The sequence below is a fragment of the Penaeus japonicus genome, unplaced genomic scaffold (assembly GCF_977035675.1).
Source record: "Penaeus japonicus unplaced genomic scaffold, GWHDUDI00000001_assembly GWHDUDI00000002, whole genome shotgun sequence".
Taxonomy (NCBI): Eukaryota; Metazoa; Arthropoda; class Malacostraca; order Decapoda; family Penaeidae; genus Penaeus; species Penaeus japonicus.
In genome coordinates, this window is record NW_028234404.1 from 28,367,881 (window position 1) to 28,380,380 (window position 12,500).

The 12,500-nt window shown below is 48.1% G+C and overlaps 1 protein-coding gene across 29 annotated transcripts in view; it reads right to left on the minus strand.

Moving 5' to 3' along the window:
* Positions 1-12,500, minus strand: part of Glut1 (Glucose transporter 1) — a 531,577-nt gene that overhangs the window by 163,992 nt on the left and 355,085 nt on the right. For 24 of the 29 annotated variants that reach the window (XR_015192049.1, XM_086549100.1, XM_086549139.1 and 21 more), the window contains 2 exons: positions 8,750-8,837; positions 899-1,478 (listed from right to left, as the gene is read on the minus strand). Coding sequence is in view for 25 of the 29 variants with exons in the window: in XM_086549100.1 (XP_086405226.1) it covers positions 899-1,464 (566 nt within the window). In the remaining 4 variants the exon portion in view is untranslated. Of the gene's footprint in view, positions 1-898; positions 1,479-8,749; positions 8,838-12,500 lie in introns of those variants that run through there. The other 5 variants (XM_086549218.1, XM_086549242.1, XM_086549200.1 and 2 more) reach the window with 4 other exon arrangements.

Genomic DNA, 12,500 nt, shown 5'->3' on the forward strand with positions numbered 1-12,500 from the left:
TGTGTGTGTGTGTGTGTGTGTTTGTTTGTGTGTGTTTTAGAATGCGTGTGTGCGTCAATAACCCGTCGACGCCAGGAGAGCACAGCTGACCGTGGTTTTGTTTTATATTTTGACACATGGACGCGCTTGAGGAGTTAATTAGCAGACCTATTTCTATTACTCTTACTATTGTTATTAACGTTATAGAAAAAAAACAAGAATGATAGTGGTGATGATAACAATACCAATAATAAAAATAACAGTGATAATAATAATAATCATACCAACAACAATGTTAGTAGCTATAAAATAGTTATATATATTTTTTTTAATCCAGAAAATCCAAAGAATGGTAAACCAGGTGATTTTCAATTGGCATTCTAACTGACTCCAAGTGCTTGTGGGGCCATCTAAGTGTCAAAAATTGGACCAAATGCCAATGGGCAGTGCATGTCCTCGGCGTCAATGGGTTGAACACTTTTTGCATGAGGTTGTGGATGTGCATTCATCATGCGTCCGTGAGTGAGTATGGTCATATGTGTGTACACATACATTTGCAAAAACGAGTGAATGTTCCCTTGATTAAGTGCAATATAGTCAGTCACGTGAACAAATGCCTTCGGGTGACGGCTTTGTGTGAATGCGCGTGCACATGGGTCGCGTAAGGTGGACAGACAGCCGGTTGTTCTCGTGTTCCCGGACACGGGCGGCGGGCGGTGGGCGGCGTGGCGACGCGGAAGGTACAGGAGCCGCGGGCAGCGGGCGAGCGCGGCGGACGTGCCTCGAGGCAAGTGACGGAAAGGCGAGCCGAGCAGGTGAAAGGCAGGTGTCCGCCGCGGTCGCCGGCACCGCCGTCGGGGCAGCGACAAAGATAGGAAAGAGACGGGCAGGCAAGCTGGCCACGGCGGCCACAACACACCTCAGTAACAACTCCTTTACACTTTCTTCTTTAATCTCTTCCGATGTATCGTCCCTAGGGTGCCATACCTCCTGGTCATCGTTAATGGCTAGCTCCCCATCACCCCCTGCGAGCGCCCCCACACTCTCACGGTCCGTGGGACCGCACGTGACGGGTGGCGGGGGCGGCGGGCACGAAAACACGCGCTCGTGCACGCGGCACGCGCCCGGGGAAGAAGCTGTGGACACGCCGCAGCTGCAGCCGCCGTAGCAAGGTGGCGACGGCGTGCCTAAGGGCGTGCCGATGGGCGGGGGAAGGATGCCAGTAGGGAAGGCAGGGGGAGATACGGGCGAGGCGTAGGCAGCTGCGGCAGCGGCGGCCGCGGCCGCTGCAGAAGCGGTGGCGGTCACCGGGAGTGGACGCGGCACCACGTCGTAGGGATGTGGTTGTTGTGTTTGGGGAGTGTAGGGGATGGCGGGGGAGCGGTGTCCCCCGTCACACGAAGAGTCGAACACCCGCTGGCCGCCGCCCCTCATGCAGCCGCCGCCACAGGGTCGCGCCCCGCCGCCACCACGCCACCAGCACATCCGGCCGCCCAGAGCTGTGCGCGGCAGGCCAAGCGAGGGCAGCGACGGAGGTCGGCGCCGTTGGAGAGCATCCGCAGCCGTCGTGACGGAGGTAGTCCACAGTGAGCAGGAATCCAGCAGCATGAGAGGGAGAGAAAAACAACGTGAGTGACATTCGGCGAGCGAGCGGCTCCACTGGGTACCGCCGCTGATACACCTGTCTTCCTATCTTCTCCCCACTACTCACATAAATACTCAGCTCCCGACCGGTCCGAGGAAAACCTGTGCCAACTAACCACTCTAGCCCACTCTCTATCCTCTTGCCTTCTCCTGAAACTACCTGCTACCTCAGAGGACTCTTTAATACTGCCTCGTATTACCTTAAGGGACCGCTGGAACTTGCGCTGAGAAGCTCGCGCGCTGCCCCTGAGAGCCCTTACCAAACCCCCCAGGGCCTTCTAGACTCCTTCCAGGAATCATTAATGCTGCTTGGTTAGACATAAATTTCGGGCACCAAATAGCCGAAGAATTTTTGCTGAAAATTCCCTGACTGATGATAACTACAGATCCTTAAGGGTCCTTTAAGAAGTCCCTTTTTAGCCTCCGCGTCATCCTTCGGGGTCCTAAGTGTATGATCTTGTGAGCCCCTTCCTAAGTCTTTCTCCCGTAAAGTTAAACAATACTAAAGATTACGAAAGCAGTACGATTATATTCTGGAAAAAATAATGAATAACAGGAAACCCAAATGACAGCTTTAGGGTGACTGTAATGCCCACTACTCAATCCGTGGCTGGTAAAACTTCAAAATAGCCAAATGAAATCGGACTCTTCATGAACTCCTCCTAGTCTGGCTACTCGCCGTCTCGCTTTCGCTCTACACCCAATATTCCATTCCTTTCTAGTTTGCTCTGTGTCAAATCCTCCGTTCCTTACTCCTGCTTTCCAAACTTTTCCTTCCCCTCTCTTCACGCTAACATCGTCACCCTTCCTACGCCCACGCTAGCTGCCCACGCTTTCCAGCGCCTTAGTTATTTTCCTCACTTCACCCCCCCCCCCTCCTCAGAGCCCGCCCTAACTTTCCGCACTCCGCCCACTCCTTCTCTTCCCCTCCGCCCTTCGTCCTAGCCCTCTCGCACGCTTCTAAGAACACTAAACACCAGCTCCTGGAATTCCTGAAAAGGAAGAATATCAACGTAATTATTCAATCTGCATACATCCTGCGCTCTCCATTCTGCCAACACGGCACCGTATTCCGCTCACACTGACAGTATAGCAATGATCCTTTCACAACTCAGGGCTTGGCACCACTTCCTCCTCTCACGTTCCAGCACGGCTCCACACACACTGCATACTGTCAACATGACGCATCTCTCACATCTCCCTCTCTTGAAATAGAGCCACACAAAACACTCTTTTTCAGCCGTGGCGAGTGGAAACCGATCACCCTGCTACTTTCTAGAGACTGACCTAAAAGCTGTACACTTGCCAAATAAAGCAGGAATTCAGTGTGAAGATCAGATCCATTTTTTTCACAGTATAACAACACTAAAGACTAGTCTTTATGTGCAGCTTATGATAGTTTCTACACCACAGTCATCGTAACAATAAACAATTATAACATATCCGTGAAGATAAATGGTTATATAGGATTGAAATACCACAGCTACATTTTCTAGAATGCTAATCATAACATAGAGAATATCATACAACAATACATATGAATAAAAGATACATAAAGAGATGTAAGGTGAGAGAGAGAGAAAGAGAGAGAGAGAGAGAGAGAGAGAGAGAGAGAGAGAGAGAGAGAGAGAGAGAGAGAGAGAGAGAGAGAGAGAGAGAGAGAGAGAGAGAGAGAGAGAGAGAGAGACAGAGAGAGAGAGAGAAAGAGAGAGAGATGAGATGAGAATAGAGGTGAATAGAGGAGAGGAGAGAACAGAAAAGAGAGAAGCAAGGAGTTTAAGGTCATGCAGCTACTTCACGTCTCTCTTCATCTGAGGGATCCTCGTCATGCACTCACCCAAGACCCAAGGAAGTCCAGGCAATCTAAGGCGAGCGGAATCCACCAATGAGACACGGCATCAATAATCATGGCAGTCATGCAATCCGCACTGCATGGATCAGAAACCAAGCGCGAGAGAGGCATGGTGAGGGGAGGAGGGATGAGGGAGGAGGGAGAGGGGAAAGGGGGAGAGGGAGGGGGAGGGGAAAGACGGAAGAGGGGGGAGGGGAGAGGGAGAGGGGGTAAGGGGGGAAGGAGTAGAGAGCAATGTCAGTGGGATCGGATGCAGCCTCATGTCCTGTCGCTGCGGGCTGAGGCTGTCGTGTCCCGGGCGTCCCAAGGCCCGACCCGACGGCGATGTAAGGGTGCGATCCCTCCCCCTCCCCCCTCCCCCCTCCCCGGCCAGAGTGCGGTCGCCACTTTCACGGGAACTGTCCCAGCTGCTTCGGCCGGGGAGGGAGGAGGAATGGGGGCGTAACAGCGGAAGGGAGGAGGAATGGGGGCGTAACAGCGGAAGGGAGGAGGAATGGGGGCGTGTACACACAGGCTGGACTCCATTCGGCCCATAAAAAATAAAACACGTAAACCTGTCAATGTGTATGTAAATAAAAGTGTGTGTTTACATAAATGTATAAATAAATACATACTATACATACATACATACATGCATACATACATACATATATATATATACACACATATATACAAATATATACACATATACATATATACATGCATACATATATACATACATACATACATATGCATGCATACATACATGCACACACACACACACACACACACACACACACACACACACACACACACACACACACACACACACACACATATATATATATATATATATATATATATATATATATATATATATATATATATATATATATATATGTATATGTATATATGTATATATATATATTTATATATATATGTATATAATATATATTCTCGCACACATATAAATAGTGTACCGGGATGGTGCAAATAATGGATGCCTGGACTCTCAATAGACTAAAATATGTTTACAAACAGGCCAGCTGATTTCTGCAAACCATCTGTCTCATACACAGACTCTACATCTACGTCACAACATATGATGCAAAATGATAGCAGAGAAGAAAACAAAATATAGAAAGACGAAGCGATTTCCCTCCGTCAAGTCGCGAGCGCCTGCCTGCGCGCTGAATGCGGGCGTGGGCACACGGGCGCACGGGCGCGCGTGCTGTCTTGTGAAAAGGCTCGCTCATCCTCGTCCTCCGGCGCTGAAGCCCTCCCCCCCTCCCCCCACCTCTCACCCCGCATCTCGGTGGACAAACACGACCTGTATTCGTCGCGGTTCGTCGGTGGCGGTTACGTCGCGCCCGAGACAAAAGGCGACTAGGAAGGTCCCTCTCCGTCAGCCTCTCGTCATCTGCATCTTCCTGCACTTCCTGGCCCCTGCCCCCGTTCCTGCCCCCTGGAGGGGTGCCCCCCCCCCGCGCCTCTCTTCAACACATGCTCCTCAATGGCGGAGGAAGAGATAAATATTAGGCGAGGGGAGCACTGAGCCAACACGGGATTAAAAGTCAATATTTGACGCTGATGAGGATAAGGTGGAAGTCGCCGGGTTGCCCGATATCCCATCACGAACACACGCACGTCCAATTTGTAATCAAGTAATTGTATATACATACAGGTACAAACGTACGCGCCTAACCACGCATCCACATACAAACACACGGGCACGCTCACAAACACACGAACACAAACAACAACCAAGCTCACACGCTCGCTTAGATTCGCCATTGGAAAACACCTCCGACACAGGAATAACACAATTCATAATTTCCGAGAACCCGCTGCAGGCAGGTGTTCCAAGCAGTAGTTCCCGCCACGTTCCCCACCAGCGCCGCGTCGTAAGCACCCGAGCGTCAGGGCACCTCCAGTCGCTATGCCGACGCAATTCACCAGTCAGATCCGTCAGCCGGCAAGCTTTTTCTTCCAGTCAGCTCAGCTCAGCGCATCGTCTCCGCTTTGGTAAAATAACAAATGCGTCCCAAAAATGTCGAAAAGGGAAAGACGATTTACTTACAAACAAAAGAAAATGTTGCGATACGGAAGCAACGATCAGGATCTTCACACAACACAACATATAACTGTGTGGACTAAGACAACACTGACACGAATCAAATACAGCAACTTTTTTCAAGGGAGTTGATTAGAGAAAAAATAAATAAGAAATCAACAACAACAATGAAGTGCTTCTGGAGCGCGGAATGCCAGCGCACCATCGCCAGGAAATGAACACGTACATACACGTAAGGGCAATCCTAACCAAAACACTTAGAGCCCCCAAAATATGGCATAATTAAAATAAATAGGATGTTCATGTGTAACAGAATATGTCTTGATATGATAAGATCAAGCCCCACTTGCTCACAGGCATAACCAAACACAATCGGAAGACAATGTATTTCAACAGACAAGTTCAATATACAAGAAATAGTATGAATATCGACGTTCAACAAAAATCTCAATGTGTCTGGTTCTTGAACAATGTAAGTCTCCTGTTCTGCAACGGTTATTTTCAGTACTTTTTTCTCCTTGTTTTTTGTTCAGCTCCAGAATTGTATGGGTGCATACCAAAATACATATAGTAATAATAATTATAATAATAATAGTAATAACAATAATAATAATAATAATAATAATAATAATAATACTAATAATAATAATAATCACAATAATAATAACAACAATAAAAACAATGATAATAACAATAGTAATATTAATAGTAGTAGTAAAAATACTTTCCTGAAAAGATTTCAATGGCTGCAAAAAAAAAGAATCCCATCTAAAAATAAACCTGTGCCATCCCTCAAATGTTTTCATAACCACACCGGGCTATTTTCTTTCGCTGGAAAAAGGAAAAATAAACCAAAGTGTCTGCGTCCGTTTCAGATAACATGTCATACCGAGTGACATTCATATCAACACTTACAAGAATATTGTTCGCATTGTATACATTCCCCCTCAATACTTAAATTCTTACTTTTGTAGTATTTAGAAAAGTGGTTTGTATTTTACATTTTCTTTTACGTGAATGGTTAGTTACTTCAAGTGTTTTTTACGCAAACGTGTTTTATATGAGGTTTTATTGGCATGTGGGTGTTAGTTACAAAATACAAAATAACATGTCTAAGCATGTCTTTTCTCTCTCTCTCTCTCTCTCTCTCTCTCTCTCTCTCTCTCTCTCTCTCTCTCTCTCTCTCTCTCTCTCTCTCTCCCTTCTCTCTCTCTCTCTCTCTCTCTCTCTCCCCCCTCTCTCTCTCTCTCTCTCTCTCTCTCTCTCTCTCTCTCTCTCTCTCTCTCTCTCTCTCTCTCTCTCTCTCTCTCTCTCTCTCTCTCTCACTCTTATTCTCAATTTCGTTTACACTTTCACCCTTACTCTCATTATTACTCTCATTATTACTCTTACTCTCACTCCTTCCCTACCTCCCTCCCTACCTACCTACCTACCTACCTACCTACCTACCTACCTACCTCCCTCCCTCCCTCCCTCCCTCCCTCCCTCCCTCCCTCCCCATCCCCCTCCCTCCCTCTCACACGCACACCCCTGCACACGCACGCAAAAGAGCCAGGCCAAAGGCACTCTCCGGTTCCCGAGCGAGAGGAGGCGCGGCGACGCCATGGCCCGCACCGGTACCTCCTTGAGTCGTCGCTGCAGGTAAAAATCTCACGGCGTTTCTGGCGAGTCCAAATAACCAACACAATATCTATTGGAGATATGGACAAGACCTCGCTTCCCAAGTGCTACTCGGTGAGTCGGAGGGGAGAGGAGGATGTGGGGGGGGGATGGGATGGGGGAGGGAGAGCGAGGGAGGTGGAGGGAGGAGGAGGAGGAGGAGGAAGAGAAGGGGGGTTAAGAAAATGGGAAAGATGAAGAGGGTAGGAAGAGGAGGAGGAGGAGGAGGAGGAGGAGGAGGAGGAGGAGGAGGAGGAAGAAGAAAGAGGGGAAGAGGAGGAAGAAGAGGAAGAAGAGGAAGAAAAGGAAGAAGAGGAAGAAGAGGACGAGGAGGGGCAGGAGGAAGAAGAGGAAAAGTCGGAGAAGGAAAAGGAGGAGGAAAAGGGTGAGAAAAAGAAGAAGAAAATGAGGAGTAGTAGTAGGAGGAAGAGGAGCAGCAGCAAAAGCAGCAAGAGGAGCAGGAGAAGAGCGGCAGTCTCCACCCTCCTGGCCTCCCCTGCTCCGCCCTGCCTCCCACCCCCGCCCTTTTACCTCCCCCACCCCCACCCCCACCCCTCTCCCACGGGCGGCAGCACCATGAGCTCAATACCTTTAAGCACACGAGCCAGACTAAGGCCGGCAGAGGTCGCGCTACACATGCAGACCACATTACCGTCAGCACGAAAGACAGCGACTCCGGTTTCCCTTTCGCACCCGACGACGCCTTATCTCCGCCCTTGCATTTTTCTTCCCGCCCCTTCCCCTGGCACCCTATCTCCTTCGAGGGGTGGGGGAGGGGTGGGGGAAGGGAATCCTCGTCGGGAGAGATAGCAGCGGCGGCCGCCTCGGATGCTGCAAGCTGGCGGCAGCGGAGAGAGACGGCGATATCATCTCCCCTTGAATGTGCGGTGATGATCAGGTCGATGGGAAAATCAGCGGGATTAGCATACACACACACACACACACACACACACACACACACACACACACACACACACACACACACACACACACACACACACACACACACACACGCAAAGAAAGCAATCTAATGAGCTCCCGAGTTCCTCTTATGTTCGTTCTCATGACGGATATAAAGACCAGCATGATATATTTTTTTTCTTCTCTCTCTCTCTCTCTCTTATTCTGAAAGGAGGCGAGAAAGCTTATTAATTAACAAATGAAAACCATCTTCCGAAGAGCATCAGCTGATTCGCTACAAAAGGGCTGTCCTTCAACAGCTCTTTGCCCTGAGCGTCGGGAACAGCTCCGGAATCATACTAGAACTTGCTGGGGATCTCTCGGTATCCTTGGGTATCCTGCGCCGTCGTTATGGTCCGAACGCGGGGACCGAGCGAGAAAACGAGAATCACGAGAGCGGACGGGAAAGTGCAAAAAACAAAATCGAAAAAATAAAAATCATTCAACGATAACTGTGTCACAAGCAAGCAGCCTCGAATGCGGGTTCTGCAGGAACACGCTACGCAAGCTATAGTCCATGCGGCATCAGATCCAAAACATGAATAATAATAATCAAAAGGACATGAAGAGTAGACATTAATTAACAAGGATATCGGACTTACCGTATCAGCCATGATGGACCACCAAGAGTGCTGGTTGTTGTAGCTACTGTCCGGGACGATAAGGCTTCTACACTACCGTGGCCACGCCCTGGAACCAAGAATGAAAAGTGTGGTTAATGGTCACTGTAATTGTTCTAGGTCAAGTTGCATATAATCGCAACTTAACACGCGGATTTATCCTAAAACAATGTTTTAATCACCAAAAATCAACTTAAAAATAGCACTTTCACGAAATCACATCGTCATCAATCAGTCATATGCAAATGAATAGATTCTCGAGATCAAACGCTGTGCAAGTTTTATTAGCTCGTTCTTGCGAAGTTTTCCCCTGAAAAATACAATGCAGTATTGCAATATGCTGTTCGTATCCACATGCACTAATACCAAATATCTACTAAATATCATTCCACTTATTACTGATACAGGTTGTACCCTGACTTTATCATGACTATCTCACATTCACTGGACACAATAACCTATAACTTCATGATTTGTTCTCTTATCAGACTCGATTCTAACGATACTAACGCTCCTTCGGGAAAGACTCCAATTTTGTCACATAAAAAGTGGCTTCGACGAAACTTAACTCGACATTTCAGAATATATCCTTAATTAAGATACCGAGACGCCTCACAACTAAGTCAAACGTGATATCGAAGCCCCTAGAGTTTATCACCCAGGGTCCAAAGTAGGTATAGTCATTAGGGTATGATATCAGAATATTGACATGTCCCACTCATGCTGGCAGGTACGCGGGTCTGTCCCATCGTGACCTACATCGGTAGCATCAGGACGTACCCAAATCTTCTGCATCCCGCACTGCTCCTCGAAGACAAGATGCCCCACTAAATGCCGTCCCAGAAATATGAGCAAGATGATATTATGAACGGACTTAATTATGCTATTGTATGAAGGCTCATGCTCATTTCTCATTCTCATTCTCTCTCATTCTCTCTCATTCTCTCTCATTCTCTCTCTCTCTCTCTCTCTCTCTCTCTCTCTCTCTCTCTCTCTCTCTCTCTCTCTCTCTCTCTCTCTCTCTCTCTCTCTCTCTCTATCCCTATCTCTATCGCTCTATATCTCTTTCGTTCTATCTCTCTTTCTCTCTATCTCCCTATCTCTCGATCTCCCTATCTCTCTCCCTCTCCCCCTCTCTCTCCCTCTCCCCCTCTCTCTCCCTCTCCCCCTCTCTCTCCCTCTCCCCCTCTCCCCCCCCTCTCCCCCCTCCTCCCTCCCCCCCTCCCCAATTCCCTCATCGTGAAAACCCGCATCCATCAGAAAAGGGGCCTTTCAGCTCGCGAGGAAGAGGGGCGCTAGATGCACAATGAGAGGGGGAAAATGTGTGGGGAGGGGAGTGAGGGATGAGAGGAGGCAGTAAGACGGAGAGGAGTAGAGGAGGAGGAGGAGGGAGGAAGAGGAGGGAGGAGGAGGTGGGAGGGGAGGAGGAGGAGGTTGAGGAGGAGAAGAAGGAGTTGGGGGAAGAGAGAGGAGAGAAGGAGGAGGAAAGTGGAGAAGGAAGGGGAGAGGAAAAAGAGGAAGAGGAAGAAGAGGAAAAGGGGGAGGGGGAGGAGGAATGGAGTAAAGTGAAGAAGAGGATGGGAGGGAAAAGAGAGGAAGAGAAAAGGAGAAGAGAGGAGAGGAGAGGAGAGGAGAGGAGAGGAGAAGAGGGGAGAGGAGGGAGAGGACGGGAGGGGCACCATGAAAGGCTGCAGTTAACCCCCGCCACACACATGCTCACTCTCACACCGGAAGCTCCACTGCAGTACCGAAACATCGATCCTCGCCCGACACCAACCAGTCCCCACCTCACAACTATGCCCCCTCCCCCCCATCCCCCCACAAACACAAAGTTCCCCCCCCTCACTCCTATGCCTTCCCCTATTAAATGGAGAGAGAGAGAGAGAGAAAACAAGAAAAGAAAAAACAATACGAAAGACAAAGAGAGAGAGAGAGAGAGAAAAAAAAAATGGCGCCCTACATTCATCCCACACCTCGATCTTCCGATCCCGGGACGATTTCCTAGCTTCGCTCTTCATTATCCTCAATCGTTTCCGTAACACCCCTGTGCCGCCGGAGCCCCCCCCCCCCCCGCCCCCCGAGGCCTGGAGTCCCCTTCGCGTAAAAAGGTCCTTCAAAGCAAGCGCAAACCCTCGGGCTCTTCGTTGTCTAATTTTCTTTTTTTTCTCCTTATTATTATCATTATTAGCATCATAATCGGTGCTATAATTATGCATAACATTAATAATAATGATAATAGTTATGATTATTGCAATTACTACTACTATTACTATTATCATCATGAAATAATAGTAATAATAATCATTATCATTATTACTATCATCATTATCAACATTATCATTATCATTATCATCATCATTATTTTTAACATTGTTCTTTTTACGATTATCATGATCACCATCATCGTTACTATCATTATCATTCTTATTGTCATTATCATTATCATTATTATCATCAGCAGAAGTGGTAGCAATAGTGGTATAATTACTGTCATTGCCATCGATTTCATTATTAGTGATGTTATTAATAATATCATCGTTATAATCATAGTTATCATCATCATCAAAGTTACCCTTTCTAAAACTCACCATCTGAACTATGGCCCCGATCTAAAGCTCTGACCCTCCATCAATTCTTACCCACTATTTATGGCCATCATAACAGTCCTCGCCCTATGTTTAGTGTATTTTTTTTCTCTCTCTCTCTCTCTCTCTCTCTCTCTCTCTCTCTCTCTCTCTCTCTCTCTCTCTCTCTCTCTCTCTCTCTCTCTCTCTCTCTCTCTCTCTCACACACACACACACACACACACACACACACACACACACACACACACACACACACACACACACACACACACACACACACACACACACACACACACACTCACACGCACAGACCGCCAGGAGCCGGCCTGCTTCCCTTCCAGTCCTGCCCCCGCGCCCAGGCCCGGCGAGGAATCGAGCCACAAATGAACAAATAATAAAACGTAGCTTCTCTCGGGAGCCTTGGATCGGGCCTGGGCCTCATCGGGCGGCCATAAATTACCAAAGGGGGAAAAATGGATTGCCGCTTCGCTCCCGGGATACTTCTTGACCTGGATCTGGCTGCAGGACACGCCAACTGTGAGATCTATTTCTTTCTTCTTCTTCTTCTCTCCCCCCCCTCCTTTATCCCTCACCCTCTCTCTATTTTTTTTTCATCATCTTCTTGTAAATCTATACTCTAACAGAACCATAAAATTCTAAACCGCACATAAACAGCATTTGGCTACCCCCCCCCCCCCCCGGCCTCATCATGCCAACAGGCAGCAACTCGCAATGAATTGATCAAAATGCAAATATCGGTCGCGGTTTTCAAAATTCTTACATCTTTACGGCCGCTCGTTTCGCCCGCCAATATTGTGGACAAATCGCAGTCCCTTAGCTGTTGCTGGAAGACCTTCGTCCCGGAGACACCGCGGACACAGATGCGGCTCGATGTGTTCCTAACAGTCCGAAGTGTGGGGGGGGGGAGAAAAAGGAGAGAATGGAAAGAAAATAAATTTAAATAATAAATAAATATGCTATGACATCAACGAAACAACTTTACCCGCTCCACAGAAGATCCCCCTTCCCCCCATCCCCCCCTGCCTCTAACCCTCGGGCCCTCGCCCTCTAACCAACCGTGCGAGATAACCAGCCCGGCTTTTTAACAGCAAGACAGCACTTAAAGCCTTCTTTATATGAGTCAGAAA